Here is a 21068-nt window from a genome sequence, read left to right as displayed (position 1 = left end):
CACATCACCAGCTGTTGTGAAAGCCCTCTAGGGTAAGTGAAGACTCCCCTAACTCTGGGTCCTGTGACAGTCTCTTCCTGACATTCACAGCTCTTGTTTTCCCTGTGATCCTGTTGTGTGTGGTGAACATACTGTGGGACTACACCCTACCAACGTGTTATCGGGATCTACCAGCTAGGTTGATTTGTAAAGAGTATCAGTGCAGTCAAGTATAAATGTTCACCCTTGTACAGTACTAATTTTATTATTTTGATTTATTAATGATTGCCAGTGGTAATGGCCATACGTGTTCATGTGTTTAGTGATAACTTTGTATTGATAATTTTACACAGAAATGCTTGCATATTTTTTCCTTCCTACTATTTATACTGTGTTGAGTTTTGTCATGTCAACTGTGTTAGTGTTGTCATATATTCAATTAAACCACCAAAGGAAATAATGATTAAACTTGGTGAACTTTAATTACTGCCAGAATTGAGGAAATTCAAACAGATTGGCTTTTCTTACATACTGTAATTGGGCATGAGCATTACAAGGTATTATAATAAAATAATTCCCCCCCCCCAAAAAAAAACATAGTCCAACTAGTAAAGAAAACCTTTAGATTTTAAGATTAAAAGTAAACTAAGAATAAAAGTCAAGAAACTTTGACATTCGCCTGTCTATTGCTTATTTTCGTTAACACTTTACTTCCTCTCAATAATAAAACTTGGTAACCGACAAGTTTGTAGGAGGAAAAAAAAAAAAAAAAAAACTTTCCTCTTTACCTTTTATATTTCAAATTACTGAATTCTACAACACAAGAAAATAAATCGGAAATTCTTCAATGAGAAATCTGAACACTTCAATAAAAATATAAACTAAAAGTATTGTATTCAAACTAGTATATGCATAATAAAGGTTGATTTAATAATAGTGCTGTATTACAATGGGACTTAATACCTATATTACCCTACAATAATACAACTTATAAAACAATAATACATTTACAGTAGCTTCAAGGTAATCCATTTGTTGTTAGGAGGATTAGAAACCTTTCTTCTTCATTTAATCTTCAAATTACCTGTACAGTACTTAATTTCCCCCCCCCAAAAAAAAATGCTTCATGCAGAATATCTTTATTAAGAAAGCAGAACATCCAAATCAAAATATAAAATACACCTACTGCATTTAACCTTTAAATTAACCCTTGCTTACTAAAAGAAAAAAATATTAAATGCCACCACACTATGAACAAAACTAACACTTATGCCTAAATGTGGTGTGCTGAACAAATGAGAATATAATGATCAAGCAATAATAAAAACAGGTGGCAACACTTCTATTCCCCCTACCTTCCACCTGTTCACAAAAACACCTCCCCTCCCATTGTTCGTGGCTCTGGTTAACTGTTCGGGGAATTTCATTACACCACTGTATTCAGTGAGCTAAACTTGTCCTTTTCATAAAATATTTTATAACTTTACCCATTCTTAAAATCCACATTTTTCACCATCATTTGTTTAAGGGTTAGAGATAAACTTAAATAGGTATTGATATACTGGTATTCCTGAACAGTTTTAGATTTAACCCTGACAGGTAATGGTGGGTCCTTGCAACCCACCCACCATCTGTGATTTCCAAAGTTCGCCAGGATGCGCGCACAGCCCACGCATCCCCAGACTTCATCGAGGTAAGGTGTGTCTCAGTTGCCTCTCTATTTTTTTCCAGTTATATGGTAGGTATGGGTCCTAACGTCCCACCAAAACCTTTTACGGGAAGAAAATTATCACCGATAACTGGTTTACATCAGTTCAATTGTCAGAGGACATGCTCACAAACTGTGGCCTGATTACTGTTGGCACATTGCATTCAATAAGCTAAGAAAAAATGAAAGGGAAGATTTCCAAGCTCAACCTATTAGGATAAAACGTCTAATGGATGAAACTAGGGTTCCTCACATATTGTGTCCAGTTAACAATCTTCAGGAATGGTTAACCAGATTCCCTAATAGAGGCCCTTACGTTTTCTCATCAAGGGATGGTAAGAAATTATCTCCCAGTCAATTGACAAAATCCTTATCTCAATTAGTAAATCAAGCAGACCCTGGCAAGAAATTTTTGGCACGACACTAGGAAATATGCAGGGTCTGTGGCCTTTCAGATCAAGGAAATGGGCTTTTGGAGATCTTCAAAAAATTTCAAAGACAGCTATCTTCATCTATCTCTGAGAGATGCTTCAAATGTGGTGGTGCTGGGTTCCCCTCCCCCATCTAGTCAATCTCCACTACCAGGACCTTCTTCCTCATTAGAATAAAGTCAGTATCCTTTTTGAGTAAATTAACATTTTACCTTCCGGTAAATGTTCCTAATTTTGGAAATGTTCAAAACGGTTTATAATATAATCAGGACCTCAGTCAGCGGAGCCTTGTATGCAAAGTCGCCTCCCTCTCCACCTCCTGCTCGGGTATTCTTACTGACGTTGCATTTAGCTTGAAAAAAAAAGCTGGTTTTTTCTAAAAACCAGTTTTTGTGATATAGCTCGAATGCGACGTCCATAACCCACCCATCTCCACCCCTAGAGAGTTGACTTTTAATTACTGCTCTCTCTGAGGCAAGAGATGAGGTTCGCGTTGAGCATAATGGCGAGATGAAGGAGACTTTGAAAATAGCAATTAAATGCCAGGTAGCGACGTGTCCTCCTAATATTACTTATTAAGTTATTATTAGACGTTTTAATTGCCTGTATGTTGGCCTGGTGAGTTATTGCTAGGCATTAACATACCTAAGTAGCATTGCAGATCGTCGCATTCGAGCTATATCACAAAAACTGGTTTTTAGAAAAAAGAAAAAAAACAAAAAAAAAACACGGCTTTTCCTTAAATAATCCCTGCTAAAATGGGGCGTGCGTCTTATATGCCATAAAAATACACTGAATTTTTTTTTTTTTTTTTTACATCATTATCGTTTTTATACATTACATTTGTCATAAGCAAAATAAATGTACAGCACTTTCTGTTCATTCCTTTTTTTTTAAATTAAAATTTTTTTTAAACATGTATTTCTTTCATAAAAATTGGATACAATACATTGGTGGTGTATTCGTTTATAACTTAAAATGGGGGTGTTTTTGGAAAAATTTGCTCTAAGGTGGACAAACTCTTATACGAGCCACCTTTTCCCCTCAATTAGTATGCCTTAGGGAAGTTTTACTGTACCTTCACAAGCTAAGTCTCAAAACACTCCCCTTTAGCTACTTTCTCCTTTTCCTGTTGTGTTAGTTGGCAGGTACTTTAATGCTGTATTTCTAACCTCTCTCTCTTTTCCTCCAACTTCAGTTTCTTTCCGATACCTGTCTATTTTCATGACAAAAGCAGGGATCATTCCAGGATTCACAGTCTGTAACAACAGAAAAAGATAATTTCACTGTATATGCTAAAGCTAAACCATCATCATTTAAACATACTGTACATGTACACAGTCTAAGAATCGAGCATCTTCCCATGTTTTGGCGTATATATAACAAAGGTTGAACCATCTGAAACAAATTTAAATGAATTAATTCAAGGTAAAAAATGTGAGTAACAAAAAATTATCATTAAAAAACAAAAAACATTAATCAATAATAATTAAAGCTTGTGTAGAAGGCTGATTTCCTCTATGAAGGAGAGGAAGTCCCATCCCACATTAACCACTCCCCTCCCAGCACCAATGAGAGATGGTAAGACCCCCCCCCAACCCATGACATATTAGAGGAAATGGTGAGGCCTAGCATATCTATTTTAGAATTTGGCAGAATGATTGCATCCTGAAATGTGACTGGTGGTAGACCATCTAATTTGGAAAGTGTAAATGGTAAATATACTGTCTTTTATTACTACAGTAGGTCCCCACTTAATGCTGGGTTACGTTCCTGAACGCAACGTTATACGAAGCCAGTTAAGTGGACCAATTTTCCCCATAAGAAATAGATAAAATATGGGAGTTACATTCCTGAGCCTCCCTTTGCCCCATGAAATACATTACATTACATAAATTCAAAGCTCCTTGTGTGATGCTTGTATGCATTACTATATTCACATTCATTGAGAATTTATAAGAGAAAACTTAAAACTACTCTACATGACAGATAAATAAATACTACTAGGTAACCTTGGTTGGCAGGCGCTCCGACCCAGCTGTCATAATAAATCAACTCCCTCCGACTTCCGGTAAGGGCGACCTGGTTATATAGGCTTATAGTTTTTATCTCATAAAATGGCACAGACTAAAGTTAACAATATAAATTGCATTGCTGGAATCCTTGCAAAGCAGCAAATTTTATGAATTTAGACATCATATATTTTGCACGAGATAAAAATTTTAGTCCCTTAAGTACATCAGGATCTCAAGTTTAGCGAGTTTTAGATTCATGATCCATGTGTTTCGTGTTTCGCGTCACTTTTAAAATTTCCAGCCTCTCACGAATAGCAATTTTCATTTCCAGTTTCACGAGTCATTGTGCCATACCCTGTCAAATGCTTTGGAGATGTCGAGGGCCTTGACTAAAGTTTCCCTATAATCCCTAAGAAAGGGTGACCAAAGATAGGTGCAGTAGGAGAGCAGATCACCATTAGATCTCGCCTGGCAAAAGCCATACTGGTGATCCAACAAATTAGAAAGGCATACAAGGGGATGATTAATAATGACTACTGCACTGCCTGGCACAATTGAAGAACTGACTTGTACATACAATAAACCCCCGATAACTCGGCACATACAGGGCTCTGGGCTTGCCGAATTATCCCAAATTCCGACTTATCGAGGCACTTTCCCCCCTCCTACAAAAATACCCCCAAAAAATAATTGACCCAAATATGTTTAAAGTGATTACTAAATGTCAAAAAAGTAACACTTACCAGCACTGCAGGCAAAGAATAAAGCTTCATAGTAGGTGGCACAGATGCATGGTAGGTGATGCAGGTGGCCAGATATGACGAGATTTTCCCAGATAATTATATATATTTCGGCATTTCCCGAGTTATACCAATATATTCCGAGACCATATCCATGTCGAGTTATATGAAATTCCGAGTTATCAAATGCCAAGTTATCGAGAGTTTACTCTATTATTATGAATTTCCATTTTTTTTTATTTCTAGTAAAAAATAACTTGGATCACAAATAGTCACTATAATATGCAGAAAATAGTCATATAAAGAGTGAGAAGAGTGAGTGTGTCAAGCAAGTTGAATGCCAACAGGAAAATTTTTAACACAAGGAGAGCACGAAATTGGTTGCAAACGCGTACATGGGTACATCGCTCGTTGGAGGAGAGACTAAACAAACATGGCTACTGTATGCAGATCCTGGGTGTTCTGTCTTGTAACGTCTGCCTTGTACAGTATTTTCTCGATTTAACAAACTAATTCGTGCCACCGATTTATTCAATCGATATTTCTGCTAAATTGAGCTCTCAGTCAACTAAGTATACACTAGAGCACCTTACCTTTGTCTTCGTTCCAGACATCTTCAGAGGCAACTGAATTTACAGGGATGGAATGTCAGGTCACCCTTTCTTGGGTGGGGGGATTAGTGGGTCTTATGACCTTGAGATGTATTGAATAAAGACAAAAGCTATAATATTTTCAGGGAGATTAAGATAAGTATAAGTATAAATGAGCAAAGTTGTATCCCTTCAACATTACGTCCCGTAACTAAAATATGGAGCGAGAAAGCAGAAAGGTGTGGGCAATTAGAGATGGAGTGGTAACATGCACTGTGTTGCCAAGCGCTCCTCAACAGCTGAAGTTTATCTCTCCTCCAGGCAGGTGCACAACATGACCATCACTGAATGAGTGTTATCTTTAATTCGTGTGTGTGTGTGTGTGTGTGTGTGTGTCAAGAACACACCAACATCACATACACACACCTCATACACACACTCTCCAACATTTATTAATATATATTCTCATATGATCAACCTCTTATGGTGTATGTTTTATCACTGATAATATAAAATATTAAATACAGTGGTCCCACGGTTAACGAACACAATTCGTTCCAGAAGGTTGTTCGTTAACCGAAACCATTGTTTCAATGGGATTTTGGGTAATTGGTTCCAGCTCACCGAAAATTACATGCAAACTAAAAAAAAAATGCAGTAAAGTACACTTACTTTGAGGTGTGTATGTAGAAGGCTCCTGGTTAATGATGATGATGATGGGAATTAGAAGTGGGGGTGGAGGAGAAGGGAGAAGAGAAGGAAGTGGGGGTGGAAGAGAAATCATCCCATGCTTGATACTGTCATTTCACCCATGAAATTTTAAGTTCACTAGGTGTAATTCAAGAGTATTTTCTTTAAATCAACACTGCACTGCACTTTATATTGTCAATATGTTAAATAAATTTCAGAATGACCAATAATTGTACTGTAAAAACATAAAAATACTCTGTGTTCAAGAGACCCACAAGCAAGATGTTTCCTCCACTGAACAAAGACACAAACTGAGGCCTTGGTGGGTGAGTGAAGTGGCTGATGGGCACACCAAAAACTAGTTCCCTGTACTGCAATTATGTTAAATAAGTGTTAAAAAAAAAAAAAATAAAAATAAATAAAAAATAAATAAATAAATATAAAACTTGGAAAATTATTGAATACCTAGTACAACTTGATATTTACTCCAATTTTAACGAATGTAAGCCCTAGAACCGATTTCTGTATTGGCAGACTAATCTTCCAGCTGGTGAGCAAGCCAAAGCGTGTCAAAACATTTTCGCAAAAATTTCGTTAACCGAATTTTTGTTCATTAACCGAAATGAAGATTCTTATGGAAGGTAATTCGTTAACCAAAATTTCGTTAACCGAGGCGTTCGTTAACCAAGGGACCACTGTACTACCACAGTAGAATGTCGATACGAGATGCGTTCCAAGAGAGGTCGCTTTAAACCGAATTTGCACTAAATCGAAGTGTTGTTTCAATGGAATAATTTAGTTTGGTACTTGAAACACAAAATCCTAAAAAGACTGAGTCTACCCAGATGCACCTCAGCCCATCTCCTAGAATAAACAAACATTGTTCTTTTGTAGTATTATGTTAAAACAAACACTCATAAATCAACACAGCTAAAATTAAGGGATGCAAAATGGTCTGCTTACTGGCTGGGAAGATGGGGGGGGGTGTGTGTGATATGTTGACAGTTGATGCCAAGGTCTAGTGCATATTTATTTATCTGTACTAAGAACAACAAAGTTTTTCTCTTATAAAATGTCACTGAACTGACCTGGGAGAATATAATTAATATTGCTGGAATTCTTATAAGATAGTGATTAATTTTAATGTAAACATGCTATAGCTGCATTAGACATACAGATTTTGGTTTTAATTTAAGAATTTTATTAAAAGAGCAAAAATTTTTATCTCCTGTGCAAAATATATGACTTATATTCAAATTATTCGCTGTCTTGCAAGGATTCCAGCAATACAAATTATATTCTCCTAACCTTAGTCTGGGACATTATATAATATAAAAACTTTAAGCCTAAAATACCAAACCCTGGTTGAGAGGGTGGGGGGAGGGAGGGGAGGGAAGTGACAGTGAGATGTTCGACAGTTGGCGCCAAGGTCTAGTGAAGTATTTATTTGTTAACTTACGTCCTTTGGCGCAAGTTTATGTTTTTTGCTTATACAATGTCACAGAAGAGACCGGGGAGAATATAATTTCCATTGCTGGAATTCTTATAAGAGTGATTAATTTGAATATAAACATGCTATAGTTTGCACTAGAAAAAAAATTTAATCATCATTTAATACATTATTTTGTGTACATGTACAGTACAGCTTTGCCCTTAGGACAGTGTAGCATGCCCAGAGGAACATTAGGCACAAATTTTAATATATGTTGCACCAGATTGACTCGCGCAAAATAGGAAAGATTCGGTTTAAATTAAAACTTTGTCCTTAATTGTGGGTGTCGCTTTAAATCAATAATCTTAAATTGAATCGCTTTAAATTGACATTCTACTGTACACCCAGTCCTCGCTTAACGTCGTGGCTACGTTCTTGTAAAACACAACGTCAACGGAATCAATTTTCCCCCATAAGAAATATATAAAATCCGCTAGTTATGTTCCCCAGCTTTCCTTTGCCCCATAAAATACATTACATATACAGTGAACCCTTGCTTTATGCGGTTTCACTTTACGCGTTTCTACATTTACATGGTACCCTGCCAGAACCGGAATTCCCACTTTACGCGGTGCATCTACTCATATATGCAGGTGAAGTATAATTTTTTTTTATTTAGCTCATAAAATTCATACAAATTATCCAGCCAGAATATAATTTACATTGCTGGAATTCTTACAATTTGATGATCATTTTGAATATAAGCATCATAGATTTTGCATTAGACACACAAATTTTAGATCTAATGCAGGTATTTTGTTTACTCAGAGCAAATATGTTATCTTTTGTGCAAAATATATGAAGTGTATATTCAAAATATTCCTGGTCTTGCAAGGAATCCAGCAATGTCAATTATATTATCCTAACTTTAGTCTGAGGTATTATTTATTACTAAAAATGTAAATATACTGTTATAACCCAATCATTTCTCTGGTAAGGAGGGAAGGTGGGGGTGAGGGGTAGGGAGGGAGGGAGGGCCCAGGGAGCAGGTGGGAAGAGGGGGGGAGGTGGGGTATTTTGATTGACAGATAGTATTTCGCTAAGTATATTTTGTTTATTTATTGAAGATATTTGTTTTAGCTCATAAAATTCATACAAATTACCGAGTCAGAATATAATTTACATTGCTGGAATTCTTACAATTTGATGATCATTTTGAATATAAGCATCATAGATTTTGCATTAGACATACAAATATTAGATCTACTTTAAGTATTTTGTTTACTCTGAGTAAATATGCTATCTTTTGTGCAAAATATATGACATTTATATTCAAAATATTCCTGGTCTTACAAGGAATCCAGCAATGTCAATTATATTATCCTAACTTTAGTTTGAGGTAATATTTATTACTATACCTTAAAATCCAGTGTTTTCCCCCAAACATTTCTCAGAGAGGGAAGAGCCAGGAGTGTGAGACGAGGGGGAGGGGGTCGAGTCCATTATTTGAATGGACATTAACTTGGCGACTGTATTTCTCTATTTCTCTTAAGTATTAATTGTGTGCATGTACCATCATAAAATTAAGATGTTATTTTTACTAGAACATAGGTATTGTGTCGAAAAAGTGGAGTTTGGGGGTCAGCCGGTCTCTATTTCATTTAATCCCATATGTTATGTTGTTCACTTTATGCATTTCTCGCTTTACGCGGGCCTCCGTGGGTTCAATTGACCGCGTAAAGTGAGGGTTCACTGTACATAAATTCAATGGAATTTTTATAGAATATATATTATACACCCAAAAATGTAAATAAACTAGATTAATGTTTAATTAATAAGATAATACAATCATTTTGTATTGTACTCCCTGATGGGCAGAGGTGGAGCGAGTGTGTGGTGGGTAGTGGTAAGGAGGAAGGTGGCGAGTCCCCGATACCCAGAGGGGGCTTCCCTTCCCACTCTGACTAGGGTTCCCCCTTGGCTGCTGTTTGCTCCTCCTCCCTTTCAGGCTTATGGTCTTGCATTGCTTCTTCACAACACTAGCATCACTAACACTTGATGGGTGCTTGGGAGCCATTTCGAATGGTTACAGTACAGTATTTATAGTAAAAACACTTAAGCACTCACATATGCTGTGGAAGCTTAACAAAGACTGGGGAGAAAACGCTTGGGGACGCTACACGAGAGCGTAGAAAGCCAAGATAAGAGAGGGTGGCTCGCCATACAAAGTAGTCGTGTTGGGTGACAACGTTATAATGAATTGGTGGGTCGTAAAACAACGTTGTCAGAATCATGGGTATATAAAGAGTAGCAACGTTATAATGAAACAACGTTGTCCGGGACAACGTTAAGCAAGGACTGGGTGTATAGAAAAATACAATATAAAATAAGTAATTTGCATAAAAATTAAGTGACAAGTCAAATAATATGGTAAAAACAAGCATGTTACGGTTAACGAATGCCTCGGTTAACAAATTACCTTCCATAAGAATATTCAATTCGGTTAACGAATTCCTTACGAATTTTTCCCAACATGTTTTCGCCTGCTTTCCAGCTGTACTGTAGTATTAGTCCGCCAATACAGTAATCGGTTTTAGGGCTTAAATTCGTTACCAATAATTTTCCAAGACTTATATTAAATTTGTATTTAATAGTCATTTTAACAATTATTTAACATAATTGAAGTACAGGGAACTAGTTTTTAGCGCACCAAACAGTCACTTGACTCGCCCAGCATGGCGTCAGTTTGTGTCTCTGCTCAGTGTAGATAATATCTTGCTTGAGACTCTCTTGCACATAAACTATTTTTACGTTTTTACAGAACAATTATTGGTCATTCTGAAATTTATTTTACATATTGACAATATATAATGCAGTGCAGTGTTAATTTAAAGAAAATAATCTTGAATTACACCAAGTGAACTTAAAATTTTATGGGTGAAATGGCGGCATGAAGCATGGGGTGACTTCTCTTTCACCCCCACTGCCTTCTCTTCTCCCTTCTCCTCCACCCCCACTTCTAATTCCCATCATCATCAACCAGAAGCCTTCTACATGCACACCTCAAAGAAAGTGTACTTTACTGCATTTTTTTTAGTTTCAGTGAGCTGGAACCAATTACCCAAAATCCCATTGAAACAATGGTTTCGGTTAACGAACGACCTTCTGGAACGAATTGTGTTCGTTAACCGAGGGACCACTGTATATGAAGGGTACTGGTATAGGTAAAAGGGAGCTACCAAACTAGGAGGTACTACCGCCTGGGAAGATATTGGAAACATAATGTGTTGTCTAATGGTAGACCCTACTACCATAGGGCATCAGAAAAATTGTGAACAAGTCCCAAGTTGCTGATCTGACTTTCTGCCTCACACACAATTGCAGGGTCTCAATTGTTTCTTTTACTAATGACAACACAACATACATACCGTATATACTCGTGTATAGTTAGAGTTTTTAAGACCAAATTTTTAGGCAAAAAATTGGGGGTCGTCCTATGCATGCGTAATAGTTTTGTTAGGTTGAACCCGTGCATGATGGGAAGGGCGAGGAGCAACTTTTAGCTTCAGACTTGAAAAATATTTACCATTTACTGCCAGTAAACAATGGAAACGTAAAATATGTACCAATTAGTAATGAAAAGTTGTGCAGTTCCTTCAGCAAATGAAGCTCACCAACTTACAATAAGCTAAATTACCTTACAACGTTTTCAGTAGTCTATGTTGAAGTTCTTAGCACAGGCTAACTTATATCATATACGGTATCACAGTTCTCATTGATCTACAAAAAATACCGGTAATAAAAACCTTTTCGATATTTCACACTTAATATAATACCCGGTAATCTACTTCAACCTCCTATTGTTTACAACGACGCATGACGCACCACCAGCTGTTGAGTATCAGCTAGACGGTACACGTGTTTTTCGAATCGTTTTCAGTTAAAAAACTGTTACATCACATGTATATTTTACCTGAACTGTGCCTGAATGAATATATTCTCGGAAATAAATAGTAGTTTTGCTGAAACGTGATATATTTTAATGTAAAATATGATAAAATACATGACGAAAACAAAAGATTTTACCTAACCCTCCGATGTTCAAGAGAAGTTACTCATTTTTTAATAGTTTTTGGTTAAAATATTGTTATATTACAATGGTATTCTATTCATACTGTGCTTGATATAATGCATTCACGGAAATGTAATATTTTTGCTGAAATGACGTATGTATTACAGTGGAAAGTGGGATAAAATCGTGACGAAAACAATGACTTTCGCTTTCTTTCGTTCAAAAGATGTTACCGAAATCGCTTTTCGAATGGTTTAGTTAAAAACTGATGTTATTACAATAATATTCCCTCCTAATTCACTTGAATGGAAATACACAATATTTTTGTTGAAACTACCCGCGTTTCAGTGTAAAGTGTCGTAATAATAAATGGTAAACAATTTGCCTTCGGCACTCGTGTTTCAGGCACGGCGAGCCTCAGTTTATAGGACGTACAGCGTTTTTAGTGAAGGTTTTGTTGTTCCATTACCCTAAAAAATGTGGGTCGAACTACAAACGAGGCATATCGTAAATTAACGATTTCTTGGTCAAAATATCAGGGTCAACCTATAAACGAGGGGGGGTTATAGACGAGTATATACGGTATATGGTTTCTCACTTTCTATCTTTTTTTCATCTTTGTATTTCATTATGGTTCGTTATTATATTATTATTATTATTATTATTACAGTATTATTATTATTATTACAGTATTATTATTATTATTATTATAATCATTATTATGCGGGTCAGTGACCTGTGCCTGGGTGGGCTAATCCCCGAAAAAAAAAAATATATATATATTACAGTAACATATCTTTACGAATTAATAATCAACAAATAAAAAATATTTTGTCGCATTAGATACTGATACCGAGACAAAGGATTCTTTCTATAACTCCCTGGACACAACATCCCCAGGACAGACAAGCTACTCCTCATGGGCAACTTCAATGTTCTGTAGATCAGACATAGATGTCTCATGGACTGAGCTCTGAGCAGCCATCCACCAAGCACCTGAGGATTCAATCGGTTGCAGCATGCCTGGGAAGATATTGGAAGCATAATGTATTGTCTAATGGTAGACCCTGCTGCCATGTGGCATCACAAAAACTGTAACCAAGTCCCTGGTTGCTGATCTGACTTTCTGCCTCATTTACACACAATTGCAGGGTCTCAATTGTTTCTCTTACTTTGACAACACAACATACATATCGTTTCTCACTTTTCTTTTTTTTATTTACTTATGGTCCTTTATTAATATTATTATTATTATTTTATTTTCAGGCCCTTATGTGGGTCATTGACCTGTGCCCTGGTGGGCTAATCCCATTAAAAAATAAAACAAAAACTTGTCAGATTCTTAAAATAATTGAACAAATGGGACATCATTTGTATTGGCAATCAAGCAGCTGGCTGCCAGCAATAAATGTTGAAAGATCACTCCTAGGACCTTCTAAAAAAAGTGACTTGTAGCCTTCAGCTCTGGAGAGGCTGGCAGTTCACCTGCACCAAAGGCACTGAACATCTGGAGAACAACCTGACAAGAAGGCGGAAAGAAAGGCAGGTCTGACGACACCCACAAACTGCAGGAGTTGCCCCTACTGGTCCACAATACCCCTGCCCCACCAACAGCAAAAATTGCAGCTCCATCGGCCTACACAACCACTTGAAGTAGCACCAACACCGTTGGCATTAAATACTAACCCTTTCATAACCAGGAGCCTCATCATCATTTGCCCAAGGTGGACTGCCATAAGCATGTGAAAGTACATTTCATAAATTTAAAACATTCATACCTCATCAACACTGGTATCTTTCCCCTGACTGAAACTTGAACCAGGACTACTGGGGATGTCAAGGATCATACCGGGATGACGCATTGGTGAAGTAGCTACCCTTGCATGGTTATTGCTGGTCTCTCCTGCTGCTGCTTCATCTGCAATAAAAATTATATACAGTATTTTTGTTCAATGCTCTGAATTCAACAATCAGCAATGCTACCTAGGTATGTTAATTCCTAGCCAATTCGCCAGGCCAACATACAGAAAATTAAAACATATAATAATTACTTAAGTAATATTAGGACACATCGCTACCTGGCATTTAATAGCTATCTTGAAAGTCCCTCCTTCAACCAGCCTCCATGCGCACTGCGAAGCTCATCTCTTGCCTGGCGATTCAGCTATAAAACACACAAAGGGAAGCTCCGCGAATTTGTGTTCTAATTGCTGAAATACTCACCTCCGCAAGGATATTAAATACGGTATTTGTACTCAATAGCACAGTGATGAAGTAGAGTGACTTTTATTTTGTTATGTCTCTCAAATATTGTATTTGGGACATTTTCTTATCCGACTTAAGGTCAGCATGGCGACCAAAACACATTTTCTTTGTGAGTCGTTTAGATCGTTGTGACAATTCCTTGCTTTTAAGTCACTCGGTGAATGTCGCTGTGCCCTCCCGGGCTCGTCTTCACTAAAAGAGAATATGTGAATGTATCTATTTATATATACTGTATACATATATATGTATATTGGTTACGATCTCTTTGTCCCAATTATTCACGTGCTAATATGAATACAATGACCGTCTCTCTCCCTACTCTTATGTACGTTCACAAAACCTTTGGGCTTCCGCCGTTGGGTTTCTATTTGTTCTCAGCAAAAAGGCCAGAGTTGAGTTTGTCTCTTCATAACTTTGATGTCCTCAGTAGCGGGTTCAAGCGAACTTTAGCGAGGCTGCTAGACTTAGCGTTCCTTCCGGTCTTACTAGCAATCTAGAGTTATGTTGAAATGGACTTTACACCTTCAATGGGTTATATGAGACCAATTCAGGGTGGAATTCTCAACCCAATAAATATTGCTAGAGTAACAGTGAGCTTTGCTGCCAATAGAGCGCTATGTTAGCGGCTCAGCACTGTCAACCCTGCCGGGTGATAGTGCACACGTAGGAATTTTCCCTCAAGTGTTTACTTGGGGATAATGTCTGTGCCCCTGATTGGCAACAAATAAAGATCTTGATGATCCCTCTCAATAAATGATTTGAATGAAATTATTTAAAAAAAACAAATTTAAATAAATAAGTTTCATTGGGCTAAGGGATACTTCATAAATAAGAGTCGGGAGACAGATACGAAATAGTGAGTTATTGTTTATACAGTATTACCCCGCCTAACGCGGTTTCACTTAACGCGTTTTATCATATACGCGGTGCCTCGCCAGAGCTGAACTTTCACTTAACACGGATTTTTTCCACATATACGCGGTGAGTGTCCGGCTTGAGACGCAATTTTTAGATTTGCCCCACCCGCCACCCTGCCTGACTGCCTGTTTTAGCTCATAAAATTCATACAAATTACCCGGCCAGAATATAATTTACATTGCTGGAATTCTTATAATTTGGTAATCATTTTGAATATAAACATCATATATTTTGCATTAGACATACAATTTTTCTCTTGGTAACTATGTTATCTTTTGTGCAAAATATATGACATTTATATTCAAAATATTCCTGGTCTTACAAGGAATCCAGCAATGTCAATTATATTATCCTAACTTTAGTTTGAGGTATTATTTATTAAAATTTAGTGGTTATCCCACACATCTCCTTGGGACGGTTGGTGGGGGGGAGGGAGGGACCGACCGACCATCTGTTACCCGGTGAAGAATTTTTTTTTTATTAACTGAAGATATTTGTTTTAGCTCATAAAATTCATACAAATTACCCGGTCAGAATATAATTTACATTGCTGGAATTCTTATAATTTGGTGATCATTTTGAATATAAACATCATATATTTTGCATTAAACATACAATTTTTAGATAAAAATTTTTCTCTAGGTAACTATGTTATCTTTTGTGCAAAATATATGACATTTATATTCAAAATATTCCTGGTCTTACAAGGAATCCAGCAATGTCAATTGTATTATCCTAACTTTAGTTTGAGGTATTATTTATTAAAATTTAGTGGTTTTCCCCCAAAAATTTCTCTGAGAGGGAAGAGCCAGTGAGTGTAGTGTGAGAAGAGGGGGAGGGAGTTGAGTCCATTATTTGAATGGACATTAACTTGGCGACTGTATTTCTCTTAAGTATTAATTGTGTGCATGTACCATCATAAAATTAAGATGTTATTTTTACTACAACATAGGTATGTGCCTTCAAAAAGTGGAGTTTGGGGGTCGGGCCGGTTTCTATTGGAATTAATCCCATATGTTCTGTTGTTCACTTAACGCAGTTTTCACTTAACGCGGGACCCTCTGGGTTCAATTGACCGCGTTAAGTGGGGTACAACTGTATTGGTCATAGGAATGACCTGTATAACACTAACTTACGAATAATATAACATTTATGAGTCATATTGATTAAGTTTGGGAGAAAATGCTTTCTCCCTTATTAATTATTATTATTACTTTGTGTTATAATGATATAATGTGACTCATGGTATCCTCCTAGTTCAGATGAGTGATGTTCCACTGGAGGATGAAGGTCAGGACTCCGGGCCTATGGATAATGGAGGAGACTATGCACTGTCCCTGAGGAGATACGATTGAGTGCTGAGCCACAAGGACTAGAAAGTTCAGCTCAGGCACTACATTCAAGGAATTGTCTGTCAGTAGAGAATTTGAATTCAGTAGTAGTAGTAGTTTCACCCAAGACCCAAGGGGGCCATACTACATGTAATTATAAAAAATGTACAGCGACTTGGATAACTAAGATAGATCCTCATGTGGCTTGCATAATTCATGGCAGCTGTGTCTCAAATAACTTATTTTCACCAATGGATTGTGCAGTTTGTTATGATCAAAGTTTTCAATTTCATCAAGCTACAGGTTGTAAGAAATATTTATTGCAAATACAAATTAAAAATAGGTGGAATAAGGCCTTGAAGAGTAAATTTTTGAATGTACAACAATGGATAGATCCCAAGTTGGCAGAAAGTTTAGGATTATTGGGGTTAGGTAAAAGACTTAATCCCCACTTAGACAAGACTGCTCCTGCTAAGAGAAATAAGTTATTGGACCCTCCAGACTGTGAGGCAGTAGGAAGTCCACAGAAACCTCTATCTACTCAATCTGATTTCAGTGGGTTCCAGGATCAGGATGATGAGCCTGGTTCTAATCATAGTATTCAGTCTCTTGAGCAGGAAGAACCTGTTGAGACTGATTTCATCCTATCCACATCTTGGCAACCACTTCCACCTGGGGCAAAAGTGTTGGTTACTGCGAGTGGAAACAGGCCGCTGTCGACTGACACGCAGATGCTGGATAATATTGAGTGTAAGGTTGATTCTAACAGGCCATGGATAACATTGGTAAGAGCTAAGTCGTCTTTGTTCACTAATCCACCTGAATCTGTGGATTCCTTATTCAAGATATTTTATGAAAATGTCTCTAAGCTTCCTGATATCTCAGCAACTACAAAGAGAGAGGAAGGATCATGCAACTTTGGGTCATCATTCTTTGTTTTTGGAGGGTGATACTACACTTTCTTGGCCTGATATTTGCCCAAAGATGATCTCTGAAATAAGACGAAGTCTGGGCTAATTTATTAAAAGACTTAACATTCATTCCCGGACAGGAATGCTCACAAGTTTATTTTTTTTTTAAGTTCCAATTTAATGACAAAAAGAGTTCCTTATATGATCTTTCCCAATATTTGTCGGCTTCAAAATATGTTGATACAAGTTATGAAAAAAATTTGAAACCAGTTGCCCCTGCACTGTGGCTTGAAGAATTTAAAATTAGGAAATTGGCAGCAGATGTTTGGTCTGCAATTATTATGTGTCAGTTATTAACTAAGTTTGTGCTGGACTATGAAGAAAATTCAGAAGTGGACAAATGTTTTGCTGCTGCTCTACAAGGAATCCCATATTCCCTGTACAACTCATTCTTAGATCAATTGTTGAAAGCCCTAAGACTGAAAGTCCAGCTAAGGAAACAAGCAACAAATAATGCTTCAAGTGGTAGAGCTTATTTGTTGATATGTTCTCCTCTTTCTCCTACTTTGTTTGGTGAGCAATCATTGATTAATTATAGATCATCCTTGGAGAATACAGTCGGCCCTTAACATACGCGGGTTTATAATACACGGATTTGCAAATACGCAGATTGCCCCGCCGGAGGAATATTCTGTACATTGAAGTACTGTACATTCAAATCGCGCACCATTCAAATCGCGCGCGGCACCAAACACGGGACACCGCCCGCTCCCGCAACCTCACACACACATAGCTCTCCCTCACTCAGTCAGTCTCGCTGTAACCACACTTGTGTTGACATCAGCATTGTAGTTGCAAAAATATTACATTTCCGTGAATGTATTATATCAAGCACAGTATGAATAGAATATCACTAATATAAGAGTATTTTAACCGAAAACTACTAAAAAAACGAGTAACATATCTTAAACATCGGAAGGTTAGGTAAAGTCTTTTGTTTTCATGTAGTTTATCCCAATTTATATTGAAATGCATTACGTTTCAGCAAAACTACTATTTATTTCTGAGAATATGAAAATGTAATATTTTGCTGAAATGACGTACGTATTACAGTGGAAAGTGACGAAAGCAATGACTTGCTTTCTTTCGTTCAAAAGATGTTACCGTAATCACTTTTCGAATGGTTGCAGTTAAAAAACTGTTGTATTACAATAATATTCTATCCTAATTCACTTGTGATGCAACAGTCTTTTAGCTGAAAACCATTCGAAAAGCGATTACGGTAACATCTTTTGAACGAAAGAAAGCGAAAGTCATTGTTTTCGTCACGATTTTATCCCACTTTCCACTGTAATACGTACGTCATTTCAGCAAAAATATTACATTTCCGTGAATGTAGTATATCAAGCACAGTATGAATATAATGTCATTGTAATATAACAGTATTTTAACCGAAAACTATTAAAAAAACAGTAACATCTCTTGAACATTGGAAGGTTAGGTAAAGTCTTTTGTTTTCGTCATGTATTTTATCCTATTTTACATTGAAATACATCACGTTTCAGCAAAACTACTATTTATTTCTGAGAATATATTCATTCAGGCACAGTTTAGGTAAAATATACATGTGCTGTAACATTTTTTTAATTGAAAACGATTCGAAAAACACATACCCTCTAGCCCTGTTCAAGGAGAAGACTGGGAGGAGCTGTTTGGTGCTTAAGACGATGACAAGGAAAATGATTTTGATGGATTTTAATGAAAATATTCAGAAAGACCCTGGCACTGTCAAGGAAAGTGGCTGCTGAAGACTTCCAGGACATGGCAGAGGACGAGATTAGGGAGCTAATTGAAGAGCACGACACTGAGCTGACTGAGGAGGATCTACAGGAGTTAGTAGACTCAGGCAAGGAAGAGGAAGCGAAAGGGAAAGAGGATGAGGAAGAGGAAGAGCACCAAGAAATAACGGAGAAGTTGGGAGAGATGACCAGGAATATTGAGGCACTGAAAAACCTGGCCTATAGTATGGACCCCTTCATGGTGCGTGCCCTGAAATTCATGCGAGGGATGGATGACGTTTTTGCTCCATACAAAAACATCATGGAAGAAATGAATGAAAGAGACGACAACTCCCCATCACCATGTTCTTTGATCACCGAAGGAGAGATTTAACACCATCAATCACTGACGGCAGTGAGGAAGCAGCTGAATCCACCGTCGCCCCCACTTCACCACCCATTATGGAATTGAGTGACGATGAGCCCGATGACCCCCGTCCTGTCGCCGAGGCTAGGAACTGTACAGTAAAGTGAAATTTTTATCTTTTTTTTTAATAGCTTTTCTTGCCATGTTTATTGTTTGTAAAAATGCACAGCACAGTACAGTTCAGTACTGTACATTGGAAGTGGAGGTGCAGTTATTCACAAAACATTTGTGTTTGTTGTCGGCAGTAGAGACGGTGAGGAGGCGGAGGGAGCGAGTTGGGAGGAGTGGTGACCTTGGACGCGGGAGCAGGGACGAGATGCCAGCCAGTACATTACGGGTGTATTAATTGTTTTTATAGCTATTTTTGCATTTTAATATTAAATACAGTACTCCCTCTTTATCGACGGGGGTTACGTTCTGTAGACGGCCGTCGATAAAGAAACCGTCGATACCGTGATGGTTACGTAATTTTTCTAACTATTATTAGCATATGTTGAATAAATGTACCTTTAAGCATTAATGCGTTTCCTTTACACATAACCTTAAATAATAGTGTATAAATAATAATATAATAAGTGGACAAAAATACTAGCAAACTTACGATTTCATTTATTGAAGTGAACATCGGTCCTTACAGTAAACAATACAGTGTACAGTATATACAAGTGTGATGATTGAGGCTTATTAAAAGCCTGACCAGTCAGATGAGTATGATGAGTCAAGGTCTGCATCTTCTTGAGGGGTGTGGGCAGGTACTGCGTCTTGTTGTTGTGAGGTGCCGGCAGCTTCTACGTCTTCTTGTTGTGAGGTGTCGGCAGCTTCTGCCTCCTGTTGCAGGGTGTCGGCAGCTTCTGCCTCCTGTTGCAGGATGCCGGCAGGTTCGGCGATGGCAGGCACTCGGCGACTGAAGAAGTTGGTGATGGTGGTCTGTGCTTTCAAATAAAGCCAAAATAAAAATCCGTCTAAATAATCCGTCGATAATCGAAACCGTCGATAAAGAGGGAGTACTGTACTGTACATTACATTTCAACAAAACTACCATTTATATCTGAGAACATGGAAATGTAATATTTTTGCTGAAATGATGTACGTATTACAGTGGAAAGTGGGATAAAATTGTGACGAAAGCAATGATTTTCTCTTTCTTTCATTCAAAAGATGTTACCATAACCGCTTTTCGAATGGTTTTCAGTTGTGGGATTATAAGGCTAATGATAGGATAGAATATTATTGTAATTACAGTACGAGTACAACAGTTTTTTAACTGAAAACCATTCGAAAAGCGATTATGGTAACATCTTTTTAACGAAAGAAAGCCTAAGTCATTGTTTTCGTCAAGATTTTATCCCACTTTCCACTGTAATATGTTCGTCATTCCAGCAAAATTATTACGTATATTCATTCAGTCACAGTTAAGGTAAAATATACCTGTGTTGTAATATTTTAATGAAAATACGGTATCGTAGTTTTCTTTTGTTTCAAATTTAATTAACAAAGATTGATGTTTCAAATGTAATGAACAAAAATTTATGTCCAGTATCTATAAATAAACTTTAATAAATGAATACTTTATGTTTCACATCGTCCTGTGCATACCATACCATGGATTTAGCTACTTTGGGCTTGCTATGATGACGCAAGAGATCTGCCCTGGCAACTGTACCGACACTCACAGCTGGTGGTGCGTTAGTGCATCGTTTCCATTGTTTACTGGTAAATATTTTTCAACCTAACGAAACTATTACCCTTTTAGAGGTCGACCCCCAATTTTTTGCCAAATA

General features: G+C 37.2%; 1 protein-coding gene across 2 annotated transcripts in view; it reads right to left on the bottom strand.

Moving 5' to 3' along the window:
- Positions 1-2787: 2787 nt before the first annotated feature.
- The window catches only part of LOC121870398, a 109885-nt gene continuing 91604 nt past the window's right edge, over positions 2788-21068 (bottom strand). For both annotated transcript variants that reach the window (XM_042372226.1, XM_042372225.1), the window contains exons 7-8: positions 13436-13575; positions 2788-3377 (exon numbers count right to left, since the gene is read on the bottom strand). In XM_042372226.1, coding sequence (XP_042228160.1) covers positions 3228-3377; positions 13436-13575 — 290 coding nt within the window. In that variant the 3' untranslated portion in view covers positions 2788-3227. The remainder of the gene's footprint in view (positions 3378-13435; positions 13576-21068) is intronic.

This window comes from Homarus americanus, unplaced genomic scaffold, assembly GCF_018991925.1.
Source record: "Homarus americanus isolate GMGI-L3 unplaced genomic scaffold, GMGI_Hamer_2.0 scaffold40856, whole genome shotgun sequence".
NCBI lineage: Eukaryota > Metazoa > Arthropoda > Malacostraca > Decapoda > Nephropidae > Homarus > Homarus americanus.
The sequence above is the reverse complement of the archived record's forward strand: the minus strand, read 5'-3'. Positions and strand labels throughout refer to the sequence as shown.